The 25,946-nt window shown below is 45.7% G+C and overlaps 1 protein-coding gene across 1 annotated transcript in view; it reads right to left on the minus strand.

The window, feature by feature from the left end:
- The window catches only part of APBA1 (amyloid beta precursor protein binding family A member 1), a 250,412-nt gene that overhangs the window by 2,127 nt on the left and 222,339 nt on the right, over positions 1–25,946 (minus strand). The window contains exons 7-12 of the mRNA XM_004375797.2: positions 24,854–24,940; positions 24,037–24,222; positions 20,108–20,287; positions 17,504–17,716; positions 2,917–3,036; positions 180–320 (exon numbers count right to left, since the gene is read on the minus strand). Coding sequence (XP_004375854.1) covers positions 180–320; positions 2,917–3,036; positions 17,504–17,716; positions 20,108–20,287; positions 24,037–24,222; positions 24,854–24,940 — 927 coding nt within the window. The remainder of the gene's footprint in view (positions 1–179; positions 321–2,916; positions 3,037–17,503; positions 17,717–20,107; positions 20,288–24,036; positions 24,223–24,853; positions 24,941–25,946) is intronic.

The following is a 25,946-nucleotide window of genomic DNA, read 5'->3' on the forward strand; positions in this document are numbered from 1 at the left end:
CCTATGGAGCACAGTTCTACTCTGACACACATGGGGTCACCATGAGTCAGAGTCAATCTGACACCAACTGGTAGGACTGGAAAGGATACTCTGGAAGGTTTTCTGGAAGGCCTGTTTAAGGCCAGGGGGCCCCAGAGGACACCCTCAGCCTCTCTCCAGCCCTGGGCCCCGACTCCTACCTCCCCAACAGCATTGGAAAGAATGTGGACGATCTTCTCGTGGGGGGTGGCGACAACACTCTGTCCGTTGATTTCAATGATCCGATGTCCCACGCGAACGCCTCCTCTCTCGGCTATTCCTCCTCGCATGAGGCTGCAGATCTACAGAACCAAAGGCCAAGTTACACCTGGTGGGCAACACCTCACCTCCGAGAACTGATGGGGATGGAAGACTGTCTTTTCTGAAGCCCCCTCCCCTAGCACTCTCATCTCTGAAAAGCTGACATGGTTAGGCTTTGGGAATTTGAATGTCCTTATTTCTTTTCACAAGAAAGGTGGCGCCTCCATTCATGCACTTCACGCAAGGAACACAGCACATGACTGACTGGATTTCACGGCACCTTCATCCTGAGTGCTTGGCTTCCCAGCTGGGTGCTGGTAAAAAGAGCTGTTTTGGCTTGTCACAGGGTGGCCAATGTCTTCAACTTGTAAACTGTGACACAGGTTAGTATCATTTCCCACAATCATGATTGGGATTCACCCATTAAATCGCTTAATGCCAGCTGCCTGTTTTTTAGGATCACAACTGCATGAGCCAAAGAGGGGGCTGGCACCAGGGGAGCTGGAGAGGAGACACCCCTTCGGCCTTCCCAGCTCAGCTCTCCCTGTGTACACTCACTCCTTACAGAAACAACAACGCGGCTGGTTACTGTTACTGTGGAGCCAGGTAGGCGGTGGGTGGAGGCTGCAGGCTGGTGGCAAAAATGAGCCCTTCAGGGCTAGGATAGTCCTCGGCTTGGCAGTGCAGAGAACAGCCACCTCCACCTCACACACAAAGCAACCTGAATCTACCCAAAAGAGCATGTATGGATTTACCACGCCGACCTTTCATTCCACATTGTGCATCTTTACTTGAAAGCCCATGCAGACAAGCAACATCTTGTCCTGTGAGCATGTGGCCCCTTCACTGGCTCAGGTACTTTGGGGTCAAAACATTCCTAAGGAACCCTTCCCACTTTAGATAAAACGGGGGGCCCCAATGCACCCTCACCCATTCTATAATAACTTGCTAATGTTTTCACTTTCAATATTATTTGGATATAAACAAAGCAAACAAATAAGTATAAACAGTTGAAAGTATGATGTCAGGCCAAAACCAAAAGAAGTAACCCCGCTCCTCTCCTAGCAGGCAAATTAAGCTACTAAGGTAGAAACAGCACATAAAATGGGGCTGGATATTTCAGCTCCAACTGGGAATTTCCAGAATATTTCTAAAACTTAAAAAGTACTTGGAATAAAATCTGAATTACCTAGAACTCTTAATTGAAAGTTAAAGGGGAAAAACGAGTAGGGCCCTCTGTCTGGAAAGATGAATACAAAGAAAGGGGGAGTACATCCAAAACCTATATAATCAGGAAGGTTACAGATAGAGAATAGATTTGCCATCAAAGGCCAGACAATTCCAGAACAAGTAAATCCAAGACAAAAAGGAATTATCTTACAAGGCAGACAGCCAACTGATAAAAATACTCTTTAACCCCTAAGTGTTAATTCAGTTCAAAAGGGCAATTCAGGTAAGCCCAGGTGATGCATGACTACATCGATAAGGCAGTAGTTCCCAACCTCAGAATTACCTGGGGAGCTTTAAAAAAGACAGTAAAACCTGCAAAAGCCAGAACCTGTGTAAGGCAGAAACCTAGAGAAGGAAAACTAAAATATTTCCCACTAATCAAGAGTGACAGAAAAGTGGTTTAAGACTGCACCCTGTCAAAGGCAGAAAACTTGCAAGACCCAGAAAAACAACGCAGTCCTGTCAAGTTCCGGCTCTCACAGGTTTCACTGTACCTGCACCCTTCTTTCCCATTCTCTCTGCCTGTTGGACATTTCACAGCTTACCAACATCTCCCTGAGCAACGGAGGGGAAGCAGGGAGAGGCAGCAGGACTATACCCCCAGCCAGACTTCGCTGCTCTTGAGGCCTAGCCCACGCACGGGCAGTTGTAGGTGTTCCCTGGGCCTCTTGTGCAGCCGAGGTGCGGACCCTTTGTGGGTGCATCCCCAACTAAAGATGGTTGCTGGCAGGACAACCCTGAACTGTCACAACTAGAAAGCTGGGCTTTGTGGGCCATGGCTCTGGGAAGAGCACAGAATTGTCTGTAGAGGAACTCTGCTCACAGAGGAAGCTGAGCTCACCTCACCATTCCGCCTCCCTTGACTCTTTCAGGGAGCTAACTGGCTGTTATGGATTGAATTATGTCCCCTAAATATATGTGTTGTAAATCCTAACCTCTATGCCTGTGGTTATAATCCCATTTGGGAATGGGTTTTCTTTGTTATGTAAATGAGACAGGATTAGGATGGGGTGTGTCTGAAGTCAACCTCTTTTGAGATATAAAAGAGATTAAACAAGCAAGCTAAAGGAGCAGAGATGGGGTAAGACAGATGCCAAGACACACAGAGACCTCCAAGGAACCAGGAAGCAGAAGCTGAAGAGACAAGAACCTTACTCCAGAGCCGACAGAGAGAGAAAGGCTTCCCCTAGAGCCGGCGCCCTGAATTTGGACTTCCAGCCTCCTAAACTGTGAGAAAATTAATTTCTGTTTGATAAAGCCACCCACTTGCGGTATTTCTGTTATAGCAGAATGGGATAACTAAGATGCTGGCTTAAAGATAAAATAATAATAAAGCCAGACCAAACACTGTGCTACATTCTTATTTGTCAGAGTGTCGAGAGAGAGACTGGAGTGCGCTGTACTTACAATTCCGCTCTGGACGCTGAACCCCAGCTGGTAGCGCAGGTCTGGCCTCCGGATCAGCACGGTGGTTACCGGAGGACACCGCACGATGTTCAGCTTGACTCGGGACTGGTTCTTTAAGCCCTTCAAAGTTAACAAAGCACAGTGAATACGGGGAGCATCTGCGACAGACGGAATAAACACACACAGACAGCACCAAAGGCAAAAGAAGCCCAGTGGGTCTTTTCCTATTTCATGGGCTCCCAGAGTACCCGCCACAGAGAAACCAAAGCACTGGTGGCCTGGACAATTCACTGGCAGATGCTATGGACTCAGGAAGGAAACTGCAAGGGTTAGATGGAGCCCTTTCGTCTCATCCAGAGATCCATTTCCTGATTTTGGGAAATGGGCTGCGTTCAAGGGGTTTGATTAAAGTGGTCATCCGTGCGCCTAAAGAAAAAGTGTCAAACGTGCACTTTTTGGCTTGAGAGATGAAGGATGCATAACCCTTGTCCTGGGCAGGAGAGAAACAAGTGGAAATTGGCTTTTTCTCTGAAAGGCAAACACGAGCAATTACTCCTCTTCTGACAAAGGGCATCTCATCACAGCAACTCGCCCAATTCATCAGAGGCGTGTTTTCTCAATCCCTGATGCTCCTTCTTCCCCGTTCTCTCTGCCTGTTAAATGTTTTACAGCTTAACAACTCCATCAGCAACTGGGAGAAGCAGGAAGAAGAGGCAGGACTCCAATCAGCTTATTCCTCCCTGATGAATACACTAATTGCCACTGAGTTGACTCCAACTCATGGCAACCCCATGTGTGTCAGAGTAGAACTGTGCTCCATAGGGTTTTCAATGGCTGATATTTTGGAAGTAGATCTTCCGAGGTACCTCTGAAAGCCCTGTGGAGCACAATTCTACTCTGACACACATGGGGTTGCCATGAGTCAGGGTCAACTTGATGGCAACTGGTTTTCTTTTGCCTCCGGTTATCTGGCTTTATTATGCTTGGCCAGCATGTGCAGACCAGCAGCAGCAGCATCACCTGGGCACTTATGAGCAATGCAAATTCTGGGCCCCACCCTGACCTACTGAATCAGAAACTCCACGAGGGGGGCCAGCAACCTGTGTGTTAGCCAGCCTTGGAGGTGATTCTGATGCACACTCTGTTTTGAGAACAGCCAGTGCAGATGACCACTCCAGAACAATGAACTCACTTGCACCCAGGTGACTTAATTTCTCCAAGGGATGATTAGGCTCAGAGATGGCAACTCACTGCTCACACCTGGGGCCAGTGCGTTGCATAAGCACAGGGGTGAGTAAGGCTGGGGTAGGGGGTGATGGCTGGTGGGAAGGTCCAGGGGCAGATTAACCAGTAAGCAAGGTAAGCACAGGCTTGCTTGTGCTTACTTACTAGTCTGTAGTGCACAATTTCAAATTTTGTACTATACAAATGTGAAATTGTGTACTACAGATTAGTAAGTAAGCGGAAGTAAACCCGTGTGTACCTTGCTTATTGGGTAATCCATCCCTGGGAGGGTTGGTTGGCCCAGTCACTGTACAGCCTACGAACTACACAGTCACCCGTCTCCAGGTGGGTACCATGTGTAAGTACCCTGAGATACTGTCACACCAGAACTCATCCTGCTGACGAAAGCAGCCACACCACAATGACAACAGAGAAGGACTGCCCCATAGTGTTCCCAAGAAGAGGCTGGTAGATTTGAACTGCTGACCTGTTGGTTAGCAGCCTAAGCCCTTAACCACTGTGCCACCAGGGCTCCACAATGACGACAGCTAACTGTCATTTACTACTGACTCTCGCCTGGGGATACTGCATGGTTTAAAATCAAGAAGGTGTGCGTCAGGTTTGTATCCTTTCACCATACATATTAAATCTGTATGCTGAGCAAATAATTGGACATGCTGGGCTGTTTGAAGAACCTGGCAGCAGGGTTGGAGGAAGACTCATTAACAACCTGCAATATGCAGATAACATAACCTTGCTTGCTGAAAGCAAAGAGACTTGAAACACTGATGAAGATCAAAGACTACAGCCTTCAGTATGGATTATACCTCAACATAAAGAAATCAAAAATCCTCATAACTGGAATAAGCAACATCATGATAAATGCAGAAAAGACTGAAGTTGTCAGGGATTTCATTTTACTTGGATCCACAATCAACACCCATGGAAGCAGCAGTCAGGAAATCAAACGACGTATTGCATTGGGCAAATCTGTGGCAAAAGACCTCTTTAAAGTGTTAAAAAGCAAAGATTTCACCTTGAGGACTAAGGTGTGTCTGACCCAAGCTATGATATTTTCAGCTGCCTCATAGGCATGTGAAAGCTGGACAATAAATAAGGAAGACCAAAGAACTGATGCCTTTGAATTGTGGTGTTGGCAAAGAATACTGAATATACCATGGACTGTCAAAAGAACAAATAAGTCTGTCTTGGAAGAAATACAACCAGAGTTCTCCTTGGAAGCGAGGATGGCGAGACTTCATCTAATGTACTTTGGACATGTTATCAGGAGGGACCAGCCCCTGGAGGAGGACATCATGCTTGGTAAAGTAGAGGGTCAGCAAAAAAGAGGAAGACCCTCAACAAGATGGACTGACACAATGGCTGCAACAATGGGCTCAAGCGTAACAATTGTGAGGATGGCACAGGACTGGGCAGTGTTTCATTCTATTGTACACAGGATCGCTATGAGTCGGAACCGACTCGATGTCACCTAACAATAACAACTCGCCTGACACTGGCCTTGGAGATTTACAGGGGTTGCCTTATTTACTTTCCTTGACAAACTGGCAACTATAATTATCCGCATTTATAGAAGAGGAAACTGAGGCCGAGCGATATTAAGCAACTCGCCAAGTTCACCCATAGCAAGATTCAATCCCAAGTATGTCTGTATTCAAAACCCATCACAGTTTTTCTCCTACACCATAATCCTTCATATATACAATGGGAGAGCGTGTGTCATTCATAAATAACACTTGCTCAACACAGAAGCCAGAGAGCATCAGGACAACAAACTTGTGCCCCCAAATCTTTTCTTCCAGCCTTGAGCTGGGACCACACTTGTGGTTCACTTTCTTATATGCCAGGAGTTCTTCAGGATCCTGTCCTCATGTTCCCCCCAGCCTTCTCCACTGCCTTTTGATTCCAGCTGTCCTCTCAATGATGGAATTTTGATGGGACTCAATCTAATTCACTTGGTTTAATTTCACTGAGGCAGCGGTGGTTCAGTGGTAGAATTCTCACCTTTTGTGCAGGAAACCCAGATTCCCAGCCAATGCACCATAAGGGTAGCTACCATCTGTCTGTCAGTGGAGCCTTGCGTGTTGCTGTGATGCTGAACACGTGTCAGTGGAACTTCCAGACGAAGATCTACTGGGAAGAAAGACCTGGGAATCTACTTCTGAAAAACAGCCATGAAAACTCTATGGGTCAAACGATCTGATTCACAACCCATCATGGGGATGGAACAGGACTGGTTGTGCACGGGGTCACCATGAGTCAGGAGGCAACTCAATGGCAGCTAACAACAACAGCATATCTCCCTGTCTCCCCAGTGTTCTGGATTGTTTTTTTCTAGGGGATTTGAGCCTCCAGTGGCTGTAATGTGGCTTGCAATGGTCTCACTCCATCATGGGATGTGGGGGGCATGTTCATGCAGCATCTATACCAACTCCTCTCAGTGGTTTTGGAACATCTCTGGGAAACTTCTCAGGTTAAGGAAATGATGTTTTCAAAGAGGAGCAATGGATGAGCTGAGTGCAGTTCTCGCTGGATAAATGAAAGTGTGCAAAGACTCTGGGCCTTCTACATGATGGCAGGTCTCATGATCCATACCAGAAGTGGGAGTTGCTCTGGCTTTTTGCTCCTAACAGCAGGACCAGCATGGGTTGGTGTTGAGGACTCTGTTGGTGTCAGAAGACCTGGGTTCAAGTTTTGTTCTGCCATCACAGCTGTGGGATCTTGGCATTTGGCTCCACCTTTCTCCCACTCAATTTCTTTATCTTCAAAACAAATAAATGGTGAAACTCACTGTTACTGATTGAATTGTGTTCCTCAAAAATTTATGTCAACTTGGCTTGGCCATGCTTCCCAGTATTGTGTGGTCGTCCATTGTCTTAGGCTGGGTTCTCTAGAGAAGCAAAACCAGTAAAGTGTATAAATACATATATATAGAGAGATTATATCAAGGAAACAGCTCACGTGATTGTAGAGGCTAGAACGTCCCAAGTCCGTGGATCAGGGGAGAGGCCTTTCCCAAGTCACACAGCTGCAGAAGCTGGCAAGCCCAAGATCGGAAGGTCAGAGAGCAGGGCTCCCACTCACCAGCTGTGCAGATCAACGAATCCCAGGTTTGGCAGATAAGCTGACAACTCAAGTCCCAAGAACGGGAGATGAGACGACAGGAAGCAGCCACAGGATCCGGGGAGAGCAACAAGCCAGAACGTCTGCTTATATACAAATTCGGGCCACACCCCCAAGGAGACTCCCTTCCATCTGACTGGCTACTCACAGTATATTCAATCAGGGGAGTGATTACATTAAAACACGGAGAATCATGGCCCAGCCAAGTTGACACACAATCTTAACCAACACATTCATCATTTTGTGATTTGATGTGATTATTCTATGTGTTGTAAATCCTAATCTCTACGATGTTAATAAGGCAGGATTAGAGGCAGTTATGTTAATGAGGTAGGACTCAATCTACAGGATTAGGCTGTATCTTGTGTCAGTCTCTTTTGAGATATAAAAGACAGAAATCGAGCAGAGAAGAGAGGGACCTCATTACTACCAAACAAGAAGAGCCGGGAGCATAGTGCATCCTTTGGACCCGGGGTCCCTGTGCTGAGAAACTGCTAGACCAGGGGACGACTGATGACAAGGACCTTCCCCTAGAGCCATAAGAGAAAGAAAACCTTTCCCTGGACCTGACTCCTTTGGACTTCCAGCCTCCTAAACTATGAAAGAATAAATTTCTGTTTGTTAAAGCCATTCACATGTGGTATTTCTGTTATAACAGCACTAGACAATTAAGATATTCACTAAAGTCCATTCCAGTTCTAACATTCTATGATTTCACCACTTTTCATATTTTTTTCCCTAAATGGCTTGTCTGAAACACCAAATCTCATCGTGTTTAAAAACACTTACTCCTGAAATTAAAAATAGGCTTCTTTTTTTTGGAGGGGGCCCCAGTCTGGACATCATTCATGCATATATTTCTCTCTCCTTTGAGTGTCGCCTCTCTCACAGTCATTTAATCAATAAATATTTATTGATCACTGGTAATGTGCCAAGAAATGTTGTTTGTTGTTGTTGAATGTCTTCAAGTCAGCCCCCAGTTCAACAGGATTGGACCACTGTGATCCAAATTCACTGGCTGAATTTTTGGAAGTAGATCACCAGACTTTCTTCCTCTAGTCTGTCTTAGTCTGGAACCTCCACTGAAATGTGTTCAACATCAGAGCAACACGCAAGTCTCCACTGACAGACGGGTGGTCACTGTGCATGAGGTGTATTGGCCGGGAATCAAACTAGAGAATTCTACCACTGAACCGCCAGGCACTGGGTTTTCAGCAGCAAGCAAGCCCTCTTCCTAGCCTCTGAGCTCAGCGAAGGGCAGGGCAAGAATGCACTGAAGTGCAGGGCACACGGCAGGACAGCCACAATGGGCTGGAGCCCCTGCACCTCCCTCTCTACAATCGCACAACATGAGGCCAGCAATTTGTGGGCAACAGGCTGAGGATGCTGTAGATGGGGACACATCGTTAAGAATTTCAAACCATAAGACAGAGACACCTGCTTTAAAGGTTACACTTATCAAACACAGAGCTTACTTAGGCACAGGTGTGTGCTACAGAATCACCTTAGAGAGCATCTCCCTGTAGAGCTAAGAGACTTGACTCTATTTTCTCAATGTGGGCTAAAAAAGTCACATTGTACCGGTGGGTTCATCCTTTTTATGTGAATTGATTTAAGATGTTTGATTTGTCCCTCAGTGAGAGAATTTCTAGATTGGGGAAATGTGCTGCAAGATGAGGCTTAGAGAAACCGCAATTTGAAATAACCAGACCATGCATTTGCACTGCTGTTCCTAATCAGTGTTTCAAGTTAGGTCCCATTAACTTGGATTTCTGAGCTGCCATTTATACTGGAGGTGCCAGTTAGATAAAACAGTCATCTCGTCCTCATGACAACAGTGGAATGGTGCAGCAAATGAAGAAATATGGCGGGAGGGTGTCTTAGTTATCTAGTGCTGCTACAACAGAAATACCACAAGTGGATGGCTTTAACAAAGAGAAATTTATTTCTTCACAGTAAAGTACGGTAAAAGTCCAAATTCAGGGCATCAGCTCCAGGGGAAGCCTTCCTCTGTCGGTCTTCTCATCAATGTTACTTTGGACTAGGAGCTTCTCTGCACAGGGACCCCAGTCCAAAGGACGCGCTCTGCTCCCGGCACTGCTTTCTTGATGGCATGAGGTCCCCCTATCTCACTGCTCACTTCTGTCTTTTATATCTCACGAGATTGCCTCAGGACACAATCCAGTCTTGTAAATTGAGTCCTGCCTCACTAACACAACTGCTGCCCATCCTCCCTCATTAACATCAAAGAGGCAGGATTTATAACACATAGGAAAACCACACAATACTGGGAATCATGGCCCAGTCAAACTGATACACACATTTTTTGGGAGACATAATTCAATCCATGACAGAGGGGAAGGGCACGGAGGAGGGAAGGGGAGAGAAGAGAAGCCAGAATGGTCTCCATAGCAATAGGAGAGCAGCGCCACCATGATTCTCCCTGGAAGGAAAGGGAAGTTGTCCTCTAGTTAAAAAAAATCCAGAGGGCAGGACCAGGGAGACAATGGCATGGACCGAGGTGGACTGCCAGCTTGCTTTACCTACCAATAAATTAGGCTTTAGGAATTATGACAGAAAAAATAAGAGCTAGGAAAAAAGCAATTAAAATAATTCTATAACTACGGAAAAAAGTGGCAAAACACAGAACACAGTGCTTTAGACCCCTACTGCTCAAAGTGTGGCCCGCATACTGGCAATGGAGTTAGCCAGAAGCTTGTTGGAAACACAGAATTTCGGGCCCCATTCCAGAACTAATAAATCAGAATCTGCATTTTAACAAGATCCTTGGGTGATTTAAATCAAAGTTTGAGAAGCACTGATTTATCAGGATGAGATGTGCTTGTTAAATTCATTGCAAGAACACTGTCTTAGTTATCTAGTGCTGCTGTAACAGAAATACCACAAGAGGATGGCTTTAACAAACAGAGATTTATTCTCTCACGGTCTAGGAGGCTAGAAGTCCGAATACAGGGTGCCAACTCCAGGGGAAGGCTTTCTCTCTTTGTCAGCTCTGGGGGAAGGTCACTGTCATCAATCTTCCCCCTGGTCTAGGAGCTTCCCAGCACAGGAACCCCAGGTCCAAAGGATGCGCTCTGTTCCTGGTGCTGCTTTCTTAGTGGCATAAGGTTCCCCTGTCTTTCATTTCTTTCTTTTATATCACAAAAGAGACTGACTTTAGACACAACCCAATCTTGTAGATTTGAGTCCTGCCTGGTTAACACAACTGCTGCTAATCCCACCTCATTAACATCATAGAGACAGGATTTATAACACATAGGAAAATCACATCAGATCGAAAAATGGTGGACAATCACTGAGAATCATTGCTTAGCCAAGTAGACACACATTTTGGGGGGACATAATTCAATCCATAACACTGTCTCAGTACTAGGACAAATAATATCAATGTGCAGACAAACTGGTAGAGAATTTAAAAACAATATTGTTGCTGTTTTTAGCTGACAGTTGAGTAGGCTCCAACTCATGGTGACTCCATGCACAACAGAAAAAAATAGCTGCCTGGCCCTGTGCCATCCCCATGATCGGACCATTGTGATCCACAGGGTTTTTATTGGTTGATTTTTGGAAATAGATTGCCAGGCCTTTCTTCCTAGTTCATCTTAGTCTGGAAGCTCCACTATAACCTTTTCAGCATCATAGCAACATATAAGACTCCATTGACAGACAGGTGGTGGCTGTGTATAAGGTGGTCTGGCTGGGAATCGAACCCGGGTCTCCTGCATGGAAGGTGAGAATTCTACCCCTGAATCACCACTGCCTCAAACAATATTACCACCCACTAAAAATTAGTCTGCTTTTTGTACTGACAATTCTAACTGATATCAGTGATAACATACTCCTCCCAGCCAAGGGGGACCACCCCCAGCACCCTGTCCCTGTGTCCACTTTGGTTGGGCCAGGGAGCTTTCCCTGTGATTTCTGGGTGTAAGGCACTGCCCCCGTCCTATACTGAGGAAGTCTGGCAGTGTTCTAGTGTTCTTATTGGCCTGGCCTGCTAAGTACTTCTGTGCTGAAGGCGGCCACACAGGCACTGCATTTCTTATCCTCCGTCTTCATCAGTTACATCTCTTTCATCACCACTTGGCCTTTTAATTTTCTGATTCCATAAACAGAGACTCCACTTACAGACAGCAACGTTCAGCTAGTAGCTCAAACAAACCTTTTCCCCTCAGGAAATTGCTCAGTACTCCCTTTGTATTCTAGGCAAACGTATTCACCTTGATGTTGTGATCCATTAGGAAGAAGAGAAGTCCCCAGGTGTCTACCAGAGACAGTGCTGCCCTCAGGGGTCTCAAACCTCCATCTTAGAGAGAGGCCCAGAGGGGTGGGGACAAAGGAACTTGGAACCACTTGTCAGCACTGGCAAGTTGTGGGCACCTTGATGTAAGCTGGACATCTGCTGTCCCCATCACGGCTGCTGTGGAATGAAGGAGGGGCTGGGCTCCACCTGGCAAGTGGGTCATGGGCCACGACATGCAGCCTCACCAGTCCCGCCCAGGCCTCTCTCTGATCCTCCTGCCCACAAACCCTCCCTAAACCTTTCAAGACCTACATCAACTCCCCCGAACCCTGCCCGACTTACCTCTCTCTCCACTCCTCCCACCCAACTCTCTGAGTTCTCTCCTGCATCTGAAGTCCTATACCTCTCAGGCAGGGTTTCTCAGCCTCAGCACTACTGATATTTAGGGCTGGAAAATTCTATAGGGTTGCTATGAGTTGGAATCAACTCGACGGCAATGGGTTTTTGGTTTGTAATCCTTTGTGGTGGGGGGCTGTTATGGATTGAATTGTGTCCCCAAAAGATATGTCGAAGTCCTAACCCTCAGTCCCTCTGAATATGACCTTGTTTGGAAATAGGGTCTTTGAAGATACTATTACTTAACATGAGGTCATACTGGAGTAAAGTGGGCCCTAAACCAATCATAAAACCGGTTGCCACGGAGCCAACTCTGACTCATGGCTACCCCACGTGTGTCAGAGCACAACTGTTTTTTTAGAAGTAGATCACCGGATCTACTTCCAAGGCACCTCTGGGTAGACTCGAACTGCCAACCTTTTGGTTAGCAGCTAAGTATGTTAACTGTCTGCACCAACCACGGACTCCTAATCTAATCTCAGTGGTGTCCTTCTGAAAGAGGAGAAGAGACACAGAGTAAATGGCCACGTGACGGAGACATAGACTGGAGTGATGTGTAAGTCAAGGAATGCCACTGACCACCAGCAGTCACCAGAAGCTAGAGGAGGCAAGAAACCAGATTCTCCCTTAGAGCCCTCAGAAGGAAGCAACAGGGCTGACCCCCTGAATTTGAACTCCTAGCTTCCAGAATTGTGAGACTATAAATTTCTGTTCTTACAGGCCACCCAGTGTGCAGTACTTTGTTACGGGAGGCCTAGGAAACTCATAAGGGGCTGTCCTGTGTACTGTGAGATGAGCAGCAGCATCGCTGGTCTCTAGCCACTGGGTACCAGTAGCACCCCTCTGCCCCTAGTTGTGACAACCACAACTGTCTGACATTCCCAAAAGTCCTCTGAGGGACAAGAATGCCCCAGATGAGAACCGCTGCCTCAGGATCCAGCATTTGATTGTCCCACTCCCTGGGATGACTGTGTTGGAGGCAAGGTATCATGGGGGTTGAATGACCTGGCTCTTGAGCCAGACGGCCCAGGCACATATCCCGGCTCCACTAATAACTAGCTGTGTGACCCTGAATAATTATATTGTCTTGCTGTACCTCAGTTTCCTAACCTGCACAATGAGTGTAATAATAGTTCCTATGCCACACAGAGAAGCTGGACTATACAAAGAACACAGCACCAGGACTGGAGAAAGACTCATTAACAACCTGCAATATGCAGATGACACAACCTTGCTTGCTGAAAGCAAAGAGGACTTGAAGCACTTACTGATGAAGATCAAAGACCACAGCCTTCAGGATGGATTACACCTCAACATAAAGAAAACAAAAATCCTCACAACTGGGCTGATAAGCGACATCATGATAAACTGAGAAAAGATTGAAGTTGTTAAGGATTTCATTTTACTTGGATCCACAATCAAAGCCCATGGAAGCTGCAAATAAGAAATCAAATGACGTATTGCATTGGGCACATCTGTTGCAAAAGACCTCTTTAAGGTGTTAAAAACCAAAGATGTCACTTTGAGGACTAAGGAGCACCTGACCCAAGCCATGGTGTTTTCAATCACCTCATATGTGTGTAAAAGCTGGACAATGACTAAGGGAGACCAAAGAAGAATTGATGCCTTTGAATTATTGTGCTGGTGAAGAACACTGAATATACCACAGACTGCCAGGAGAACAAACAAATGTGCCCTGGAAGAAGTATAGCCAGAATGCTCATTAGAAGCTAGGATGGTGAGACTTTGCCTCATGTACTTTGGACATGTTACCAGGAGGGACCAGTCCCTGGAGAAGGACATCATACTTGGTAGAGGGTGAGCGGAAAAAGAGGAAGACCCTCAACGAGATGGATTGACACAGTGGCTGCAACAATGGGTTCAAACATAGCAGACTGTGAGGATGGCACAGGACTAGGCAGTGTTTCATTCTGTTGTACATGGGGTCGCTATGAGTCGGAACCGACTCGACAGCACCTACCACCACCAACACTACCACCACACACGGCTGTCACGAGTTCCAGGAGTTAATCTGAGCACAATTCTTAGATGTGCAGAGAAGGGGGCCAGGTGTGTAAATCAATGCTAGTCATCACTATTTCATTTACTTCTTCCCACCTAAACTGAACTCCCTGGGGTGGGGGATCTTATCTAATGTGTCTCTGGTTCCCACAGCCCCTCAGTGGCTCTTTTGAGGGTTTGAAGGTGTTTACTAAGCAACTTGCTTGTTGGTGGGAGACGGCATTTGTGAGAGACACCAAACGTGGATGGGTCCTTCTCCCTGCTCCTGGCCTGCCCTTGCCACGTTATCACAGCGGCGCCAGGTCATCCTTCCCAAGCCAGGCTCAGACCCTGTCTCTCCTGTCTCAAAGCCATGTTCCTTTCTGTTATGTCGATAACAGTCCCACTCATCCTTCAAGGCCCACCTTAAACATCTTTAAAAATTCTCCCTCCTCTAAACGCTCAGAGCACTTCACCTCTGTGCTGCCATTAGGGCCCAGTGAACCCTTTCAACTCTGTAAGTATCCTCCACATGACTAATGTCATTTTGACTTCCCTATATAGTTAAGCTCAGTGCCTAACAGAGACCTGATTAAACATGTTTGAATGAATACGCATGTTCAAAGCAGATTCTCTAGTCTTATCTTTAACATATATTAAGCAAGAGGTAGAATTTATTTAAATGTCAGATGGAACAAAAAGAAATTAAATGAGATCAAAGAGGACTATTTCTGGGTGTGATTATCTTATGGGGAATTAAGAATCTAATCCATTTCATTAAAATCAAAGAGGGGTAACTCATCCCTATGTCCTATACACTCCCCTTCATCTCCCACTCTGCCACCTCCCAGTCAAGGAGATAATTTTGTGATTTTCTGTTGCTTAGAATGACTATTATATGAATTCATATTCTCACTCTCTCATGTACACACGCATGCACATACACGTCTCACACATGCACATACAAACCACATACACACACACTCTTCACACATAAACACACGCACACACACCACTCACATTCCACACAGACACATACAACCAAGTTCTCAATAACAGTCTTGCAGGAAACCCTGAGGGACCAAGGAAAGCCACACAATCCCAGTCTGCCTCCAGCACCACAGCGCTTGGTCCAGAACTAGTGAGGTCTACAGACACTGCAGTGAGGAGGAATATTCTCATTCAGACTGGCCATGCAGCAAACAGCAACATCCTCAAAAGACTGTAAATGGATGCTTCATTTCTAAAACAAAATCTTAATCTTTCCTCTCAAATATTCACATTTAATTTTCGTTTCAGGACTTCCTTTTAGCATTATGTAATAGCCCCAGTTCCAGTTAATCAAGAAGTAATTTTATTTTGGTATAAAAGGTATATATATGACTACTATCGACAGTAAAACCTGTGGAAGCTGGAACCTGTATAAGGCGGAAACCTATTAGAGAAGGAAAATTCAAATATATTCCACTAATAGACAGTGATAGAAAAGTGGTAAGACTGCACCCTGTCAAAGGCAGAAAACTTGTGAGACCCAGAAAAAAAAAGATAGTCCCATTGAGTTCCAGCTCTCCCAGGTTTCACTATATTACCAAACCTTTTTTTCACCCCAAACAGAAGCTCTGTACCCATTAAGCAATTAAGTTTTGGAAACAGACAGTGGTGATGATTGTAGAACATGGTGAATGTAACTAAGGCCAATGAAATGTATACTTAAAAATGGTTTAAATGGGAGGTTTTATGTTACATGCATTTTACTACAGTAACTTTTTTCTTTTTTTTAAAGAGGAGTACGTACATGGACTATAACAGATTTTCCTTCTTCTTATGACAACCGGCCCGCATGGATAGCATTATGCAGGCTCTGAGGGAGGACAAATTCACTTGGACCACAGTCATGGTCTCTGTTAAGGAAAAGTCCTCTCTGATTGGAAGCATTTCTGTGATTTGTAATCAAACCAAAAAACAAAAAACCACAAACCTGTTGCCATTGAGTCAATTCCAACTCATAGCAACCCTATAGGACAGAGCAGAACTGCCCCACTGGGTTTCCAAGGAGCGGCTGGTGGATTCAAACTGCCGACCTTTTGGTTAGCAGCCGAGCTCTTAACTACTGCATCATCAGGGCTCCATGATTTGCAACAGGGATGGCAAATTGCCCAAGAACATCTGGCTGACTGTTTGTGATTGTATGGATTATTATGCTGACGAAAATTTTGTTGAGGCCATGTCTGGGCTTGGTGGGAAACAGTGCTGTGATTGACTAGTGATATCTGTTATGGGTGCTGTTATGGGTTAAATTGTGTCCCCCAAAATTTATGTTGAAGTCCTCAACACCAGTACCTGTAAACATGACCTTGTTTGGAAATAGGGTCTTTGAGGATGTTATCAGTTAGGTTAACATGAGGTCATACTAGAGTAACCCAAAAACCAAATCCACTGCCATCGAGTCGATTCCCATTCACAGCAACCCCACAGGGTTTCTGAGGCTGTGAATCTCTACGGAAGTAGACTGCCAGACCAGCAGAGTGGCTGGTGGTTTCAAACGGCCAACCTTTCAGTTAGCAGTCAATCGCTTTAACCACTGTGCCACCAGGGTTCCTTATTCTGGAATAAATCAAACCAAACCAAACCCAACCCATTGTGGTCGAGGTAAACCTGACTCATAGCGCCCCTACAGGACAGAGAAGAACGGCCTCATGGAGTTTCCAAGGAGCCGCTGGTGGATTCGAACTGCCGACCTTTTGGTTAGCAGCCATAGCTTGCAGTAGCTCTTAACCACTGCGCCACCAGGGCTCCATACTGGAGTAAGGTGGGTCCCAATTCCATCTGAATGGTTCCTTATAAAAGAGAAGACACACAAGAGACAGAGGGAAGATGTCCATGTGACGAGGAAGCTATGCTGCAGCTGCAAGCTGAGAACACCTGGGGCTACCAGAAGCTGAGAGAGACAAGACAGGACATCCCCTAGACAAAAACAGGGCCCTGCTGTCGCCCTGAATTCTGAAAGACAATAAACTTTGGTCATTTTAAACCCCTTTGTGGTACCTTGAGACGGCAGCCCGAGGAAACTAACACGGCTGTGGAGTTAGGTGTTATGTGAGCCACATATACCATCCCAGGTCTGAAAACAAGTTTGGGGAGGAATCTGTAAATAGTAACTTGAGGGTAAGCTAAAAACAAAAAAACAAAAACCAGCTGCCATCAAGCTGACTCCAACTCATGATGACCCCATGTGTGTCAGAGCAGAGCCATGCTCCATGGGTTTTCCATGGCTGTGTTTTTGGATGCAGATCACCAGACCTTCCTTCTAAGGTGTCTCTGGGTGGACTCAAACCACTAAACTTTTGGTTAGCAGCCAAACGCCTTACCTACAGCACCACCCGGGGACTCTGAGGGCAAGCTACCTGAGTGCAAAGTCCACGACTAGGTGTACTGCGTCCTCCTGGCTGCCTGATACACAGAACACATTCATTCCTATGAACGATCTGAATTGCAGTCACACTTTCCCCCTTGATTTCAGGTCTGCAACAGAAGCTAATTTCTCCTGCATCCAGGTACCTTAATAATGCTCTGGCAGGTGGACAGGGGCAGGCCCACCAGGCTGGTGCCGTTAATAGACATGATCTGGTCCCCAATATTCAGCTTCCCCGACTTCTCTGCGGGGCCTCCATGCATCATGTTAGCTATGATCACAGTCGGCAGGATGGACCCCCAACCGGACTCCACAATCACCACACCTAGGATTTCTCCTTTCTGCTTCTCTATGAAAACCTGAAAGGAAAAAAACAAGAAGCCTTAATTAGCAACCATTTGGGGTACTGGTAGAAAGCAAAGCATTTCCCTCCTCCCGTCTTTACTAAAAAGGAAAGCCACTTTCACCGATGACTCCATCTCCATGGGATCCCTCTTCTCTGTAGTCCATGACATCTGGTGTTTGTACAGAACGATTTAACACCAGCTGCTATGGACTGAACTGCGTCCTCCCAAAGCATGTGCTGGAATCCTAACCCCTATTCTCCTGGATGTAATTGTGTTTGGAAATTGGGTTTTTTGTTATTTAACGAGGCCATATCAATGTAGGGTGTGTCCTAAACCTAATCACTCCCGAGTTATAAAAAGAGCAGATTAGACACAGAAGAGCACAGATACTGGGAAGACAGCACGTGAGGACTGTCTACAAGCCAAGGAACGCCAAGGAACCAAGGAACACCAAGGAACCAAGGAATGCCAAGGAACACTCAGGGTTAGCAACCCGGAAGGAACCCACACAGCCAAGACCTTGATTTGGACTTTCAGCCTCCAGAACTGTGAGAAAATAAATTTTGGTTCTTTAAAACCACCCAGATGTGGTATTGGTGTTACAGATACAGACACAGGCCTATACCCTTCCTCGTCACTCTCTCGTTTCACATAAGCAATCCTGCTCAGGAATACACCAAGTTTTTACTCCATAGTCCTCAATGGTGGTAGCTTTGCTGGTGTGTTGTGGTTTCAAGAAATAGCTTTTGGATTCTATGCACAGCTCCCCCATCCCACATTTATAAATGTGGTTCATAAATTCTCTCCAATATTGAGCATTCTTGAGTTAAAAATAAATACCTATGACAGTAATGCTTCTCTGCAAGGAGAAAATTGAGGAAAAAGAGAACAAAAAAAAGACACTGATGTTATCACAATTCCAAAAGGGTGAGAGTGCAGACAGGAAGACCATGTGCACAATTGTGGTGGCCTTGCCTGGTCAGGCAGAGGAGATGGCTGGTTTTGGATACCTGCAGCTTCATGAGGTTTGTAGGGATGCTACAAGGGTGAGACACTTCTTGGAGTCATCCAACGAAGAGTATATGTGTGTGTGCATTTATTTATTCATATCTGTAGATACATATATGCTCATACACACACTGTAGTAGTTGCTGCTGGTGCCCCTTGCAGCATGATACCCCCTCCTCCCAGCAGCTGAAGCTCACAGCTGGCCCCTTCCCTGGAGAATTGCCCTTGGCCAAATGGAGGATCCTCCCAGCCTTGGCCAATGACTGGCCAATATCCCACTGGCTTGTCATGTAGATGTAACACTTGTTCCTAATTATCAGAGTCCAGGACTCAATTTTATTTTTATATATAAACATAAAGACTTTCTGAGTGCATGGCTCTAGTTTACATTAAACTTTCCAAGAATAAAATGAGTGGGTCACTAGCCTGCCAGCTACCTCACCCCAGGTGGGACAACTCTGTCCTGAAGTTTGTGCCCCGGAGCTCCCCCTGGATCAGACTGAAGCTCATCTCCACCGACACCATGTTCTTCCTGAGCATCCTCCACTGCCCTGCTTCCCCATTCGCTTTCTCCTGAGTGCACTCTCCCAGTAAACCATCTGAACCATGATCCTTGTCTCATGGGCTCTCCTTCTAGGAAACCTGAACCAAGACACCTAACATACACCCGTGGCTAAAATGATCACTTTCTCACTAAAGGTTCTCTTTTACCTACTGGAGAAAGTCCAAACTCCTTGGCTGGACTTGTAAGCCATCTGTTCTGTCCAGAACCTCCATGCTGGCATCTCCGTCTCCCTTCCTACACTCCCCTCTGCTTAGCCACGCTGCCCATACAGGGCTCCCCGAGACAAGTCTTTGGCTTTCTGACCTTCATGCTTCTGCACTGTTATGTCAGCCCAGCCCTCTCACACCCAATGCTTTCCAAATAATACCCAGCCCTCCAGACCAGCTCAAAGGGCCCTGTTTTCCTCCTGGTACTCCTGTACAGTTGAAACAATCAGGCTGTCCCTGAAGGGTGCTGTATTTATTGTCTGAACCCCCGATCTGTTCCAGGCTCTCAAGCACAGTTCTCTCTGACTGGTGCTTGTACCTGACACCAACATGTAACTTCTTCGGTACCCTTACCTAGTACTGGAAGGGCAGCGTTTAGGTCCTATATACCTTTGGAACCCACCCAGTTCTTAGCCCAGGATTCCAGGGAGCATACTCTGCTCCACTGTCTATGCCCCTTCATAGCAGCGAGAGAGGGGAGCCAGAGACAGGCAGGAGCCCCTCAGCAATGGCCCCCCAGCATTATACACTTGAACCTCAGCTGCTCTGCTTTTCCCTCCACAGCTCTCCCTGGGGCCCATCCAGCTGACCTAACTTGGAGAATAACTTCAGGAAAGTACCTACATCTTTGCAGTTTTCAGACTTGGAGAAGTGGATCAGGTCGTCGTTGTACATGTCCTGGGTATTGAGCAGGTCACTATATTCCTTCTGGCTGAGATCTTCGGGGTTAATCCCGTTGGCCCTGAGGAATTCTTGGTATGCCACACTAAATGCCTGCCCAATAGACTGTGCGATCAGTTGGGCCTAGAACAGCAGCCAGAGACGCAAAGATGGAGGTCAGTAGGGCAGCGCTGTTGTGGACATCCTCATGCCGTTTCCCAGGAGGACCAAGGGTCGCAGCAGGACTACGGAGCCCCAGACATTAGCCAGGACAGTGGTTCCACATGGGAGCACTGATGCCTTCCAGGGGCCATTTTTATATTAGGGGGACGTTTTTGGTTATGATAGGAGGGAGTTACTGGCACTGAGTGGACAGAAGTCAGATGCTGTACATCCCACAATGCAAAGGACAGTCCTACACAATGACGAGTGGTTCTGCATCCTGCACATCCTCCTCAATTTTCAAATACCCTACTGGCCAGTCATGTAGATATAACACCTGTCCCTAGTTATGTGAGTCTGGGACTCAACTCAAGGAGTCCCTGGGTGGTGCAAACAGTTAAGTGTACGGCTACTAACCAAAGGGTTGGCAGTTCGAACCCACCCAGAAGCACCTTAGAAGGCAGGCCTGGAAATCTGCTTCCGAAAGGTCACAGCCAAGACAACCCTATGGAGCACAGTTCTACTCTGCACACATGGAGTCACCATGAGTTGGAATCGGCTTGATGGCAACTAGTGGTGTTTTAGGACTCAACTCTAATTTATATATAACACAAAGACTTGCAGTGGATGGCTCTAGTATGCATTAAATGGTCCAAGAATATAACTACGATGTAAGCTGAGGGAAGATGATACTTTGTTTTGTCCAGAACTTTACCAGGAGTAAGCTTCATGACTTTGGAAAATTATCAACACCAATGCTGATCTGAGTTGCCATTAAATCTCATCGCTATCAGCCTGCACCTTCACAGTCACACACAGTGACTCAGTGCATGTTTTTATATACACATTCGCATTTAGCCCTCAATTCAAATAGAAAGTGTGGACAACACTCATCTGAATACCTTGTTCTCTTATATCCAAACATACCAAGTAGGTACAAGCATCTTACTATTTCATTCTGTCTTCTGGTGTGGCCGGCCCAAGCATTTACATAATGTCACGAATATGATTTTATTTTCACTTGTTTTCCTATTATATTTATGGCATTACTTGGATTATGTTGTGAAAAAAATTTCAAAAAGGGAGATTATATTATCTATTATCACTTAATTTCCTGAATTTCATTTCAGGAAAGTAAGGGAGCATTGCCAGTATCCACTGTAAAAAAGGTATTGACTCAGGGAGGCAACTTGGTCAATTGGCATAACATAGCTCATAAAGATAATGTCCTACCATCCTAGTTTGGTGAGTAGCATATGCGCTCTTAAGAGCTTGCGAGTAGCCATCTAAAATACAAACTATTGGTTTCTACATGTCTGGAGCAAAAAAGGAAAGCAAAGACCTGAAGAAACTAGTCTATAGGACTAGTAGTCTACACAAACCACAACCTCACCTACCTTGAGACCAGAAGAACTAGATGGTGCCCAGCTACCACTGCTACCTTTCTTACCAGGGACACAACAGATGGTCCCAGATAGAATGGGGAAAAAATGTAGAGCAAAACTCAAATTCCTAAAAAAGTCCAGACTTACTGGACCAGTAGAGATTAGAGGAACTCCCAAGACTATCGCCCTTGGATACCCTTTAAACTTGGAACTCAAACCACTCCCGGAGGTCACCTATCAGCCAAAAGATAGAGTGACTCATAAATAATGTCACCCGTGAGTACAGTGCTCCTCTAAACAATCATCTAAATGAAACCTAATGGTCAACATTTATCCTAGACCGAAGATGAGAAGGTGAGGGGGGGAAAAAGAAGCTAGAAAATGGAAACAGAACAACGAGAATGGAAATAATGAGAATGCTGACACATTGTGAAAAGTGTAACCAATGTCATTAAGTTATATGTATAGAAATTGTTAAATGAGAACCTAATTTGCTATGTAAATTTTCTCCAAAATCATAATAAAATATTAAAAAAAAAAAAAAAGAAAAAAGGGTGCTGAGTCCAACAGAGTTTAGAGTTCTCATTCTAGTCTAATCCTGAACTTTCCAGGTGAGGAGACTGAGGCCCAGAGATGCAAAGGAAACTGCTCAAGGTCACACAGCACACAAGACTGCACCTGCTTCCATTGTTCTTTCCCCCGCACTGGGCTTTGATAACTTTTCCCTACATTAATTCATCAACATTATTAATCAGGAGAGCCAACAGCAGCTAAGTCCTTCTCAGGTGCCTACACTGCATTAAATACTTTACAAGGACCATTACATTTAATCCTCACATCAATTTTATGACTGGTAGAGGTCACAAGCCATCATCCAAAATTCACGAAGCTGTGTTTTAGAATTCAGAGATTTCTGGATTTTAGAATAGTAACAGGGTGCCTATCCTGTACATTATGAAATAATCCCTTTGAGGGCCTGGATAAGTACTCCATAAACAAACACAGTAATATTTCTGCACAAAATGTGCCAGAATTATAGTAAACTGGAAAAATACTATAAATTTCCTCACTGCAGTTAAGGTCAAGCTTTTCTGCCAACTGACTACAAAAAATCCCTTTTGTTTCTCAGAGCTTTTAGACTTTGGAACTTTGGATCTGTATCAGTATCCCCACCGGACAGATCAGGAAACTGAGGTTGATAGGTTAGTTGCTCACTCCCCTGCCAAATGCCCTTGTGCCCAGATGGACCTGCTCAGGCCCCTGTGCGTCTGACGGCATTCTTCCCACCCTTCCCCTCATTCAAAGCTCTCCAGAGGCCTGGCCTTCTTGCCCTTCCTCAAGCCTAACTGGCATATCCCTGCCTGAGGGCCTTTGCGCTGCCTCTGTCCTCACTCTCACTTTATTCAGGTCTCCAGTCAAATGTCAGTTGCTGAGAGAGGACTTTGTTGACCACCCTATCTAAAACAGCCCCTGCCCCTCTATTCCCTGATCTTGGTTTATTTTTCCTTATCGCACTTAAAAAGACCAGGTGCCGTTGAGTTGACTCTGACTCATGGTGACTCCACGTGTGTCAAAGTAGAACTGTGCTCCAGAGGGTATTCAATGGCTGATTTTTTGGAGGTAGATCACCAGGCCTTTCTTCTGAGGCACCTCTGTGTGGACTCGAACCTCCAACCTTTCATTTAGTAGCTGAGCACATTAACTGTTTGAATAACCCAGGGACTCCTTATAGGACTTACTACCTAATTTTATGTTGAGTATTTCTTTATTTTCTATCTCCCTACAATCCTGATGATGGGTAACATCTCTTTTATTTAGCCTTTTATCCCTAGCACTAAAACAGTGCCTGACACATAAAACCAAAAACCAAACCCAATGCCACTGAGTCAGTCCGACTCATAGTGACCCTACAGGACAGAGTAGAACTGCCTCACAGGGTTTCCAAGGAGCGGCTGGTGGATTTGAACTGCTAATCTTTTGGTTAGCAGCTGAATGCTTAACCACTGTGTCACTGGGGCTCCTGTGACACATAGTACCAAAACCAAAAAACCAAACCTGTTGCCGTAGAGTCGATTCCGACTCATAGCGATCCTACAGGACAGAGTAGAACTGCCTCATAGGGTTTCCAAGGAGCAGCTGGTGGATTCGAACTGCTGACCTTTTGTTTAGCAGCCATAGCACGTAACTACTACATCACCAGGGTTTCCGACACATAGTAAGGGCTTATTAATATATACTTAAGTATGTTAATTAGGCTGATTCCAATTGTGGGACACAAAGAGAGAATCTGGCTACCCAATCACAGCCCAGGGCACCCGTAAAGAGAATGGGGCAAGCCATCCTTACATCCTCTGACTCAAAGACGTGGCAGATCATCTTATACTGCCTTTTCCCGTCCTGGGAAGGGTGAGAGGCTTCCACGTTCTCCTGGGAGTTGGAGCGGGGCATCCGCCTGCGGGCCATGAGCACAACAATGTTCCCAATGTCTGCGATGTAGGAGATGGTCCTCAGGGGGTGGTCCATCATTGTCTCCTGGAGGGCGGGAGGGAGAGGACATGTAAGTCCAGTGCAGTACTAGTGACCCAGGAGAGAGTCAGCCACCCTGCAGGCCAGGCAGGGACAGTCCATGAGTAGGGTGGGCCCCTGGGGCCCACGGATAGGCCTTGACGGCACGTTTATGCATACCCTACCCTGCCCGAGGGCCTTTTCCTCAGCTAATAACCAGAGCAGAACATTTGTGGCAGATGAAAATAAAGAAGAAATTGCAATCATTTACCACCAGTAGAACCTCTCCTGGAGAAGTTAAAAAAAGAGATAAAAAATCTACAAAGGGTAGTTGTCTTTTTTTTTCTCTTGTGTGTGCATGCATGTGTGTGTGATTTTAAATAAAAATTCTTAAAGGCTAACCTGGTTCATATTGAAGAATCCTCTGATTAAGAATTTATGAGAATTGTTAACACACAACATCCATGTTTTAGTTTTTCCTTTCATTTTTAAGAAAATAGTCCAAAGCCTCACCCAGCAGCAGGCCTTGCAATGCCACCACCTTCCAGCTTGTACAGAGCCCAGCATCTGGGCACAGCTGCTCCACAGACATGAGCACCATCTCTCAGACACCAAGCTGCTAAGCTTCATCCCCCCAGGAAAGGAGGCTGGCTTGTACCTGTGTGTCGGCATTCAATACTTTGATTCTCTGGGTAGAAATGAAGAGATCCACCTCTGTCACTGGCTGAGATTCGCCTTCAGGAGCCTGAGAGGAAAAATGCACCGAGAGGAAGCTTTTATAAATGACTGCAACCCAGATGCCAGGGAGAGGTTAACTCACACCCAGAGGCACCAAGACACAGTCACCAGAACAGCAATGCAGACTCCAGAATTACATCCCCAAAGCTGAAGGCCCCACACGGAGGATGGATACATGATGTGAGTTAGCATCTCCAGGTTACGGGGAAAAACGCAAAACATCCTTCGCTTTTTCCCCTGAAGAAGCAGTGACTCACTACAGTGGATTCACTCTAGAAACATTGATTGTGAATGGCCCTTTCTGCAAAGGTTTCAGAGCCCAGCAGATGGAAGGAAAAACTCAAAACTGAGGCTCCGGGAGAAGTCAGAGTTTGTTCCTGCTTGAGCTGATAGGGACAATGTCCATAGCAGGTGGAAACTAAGCCACTGGGGTGCCGTTCTGGTAAGAGGGTCTTCATGTTCTCACACCACCACAGCAGCCACAGAAGCAGCAACTCACTCCAGAAACCATCCCATTAAGAAAGAGCCCCAATGCCTCAACGTCCCATGAGTAGTTCATAAGCACCTAGAAGCTCCACAACCAAAAAACACATCTGTTGTTTAATTTAGGGCTTAACCCCGCACATGTGTGGTTATCAGCAAGTTTTCTGTTTTGCATCCAGCAATCTGACAAATCCACAAATCAAACATAACTATAAATGAACAGACCCAAGTCCCTGCCACATCAATCCTCCTGAAAGGGTGAAATGTTCACACTCTGATATGACTCATTTAGCATCTCCAATCTGCTCCCTGTTGTTACTCTGAAGTGAAATGACTAATGAGCAACAGAAAATGGCCACTTTAGGCAACTGATTTTGGAGAAACACTGGCTTATGGGGCGGTTCAAAAAGAAAATCTGAACAAAAACTTGCTGGATGCAGAAAACAAAAACATGAAATAATAAAAAGGCAAAATGTAAATAAATGAAAAGAACAGGCACAACACCAAGCTGATGAAGTTGTTTGTACTGC

The sequence above is a fragment of the Trichechus manatus genome, unplaced genomic scaffold (genome assembly GCF_000243295.1).
Source record: "Trichechus manatus latirostris isolate Lorelei unplaced genomic scaffold, TriManLat1.0 scaffold00038, whole genome shotgun sequence".
Lineage (NCBI taxonomy): Eukaryota > Metazoa > Chordata > Mammalia > Sirenia > Trichechidae > Trichechus > Trichechus manatus.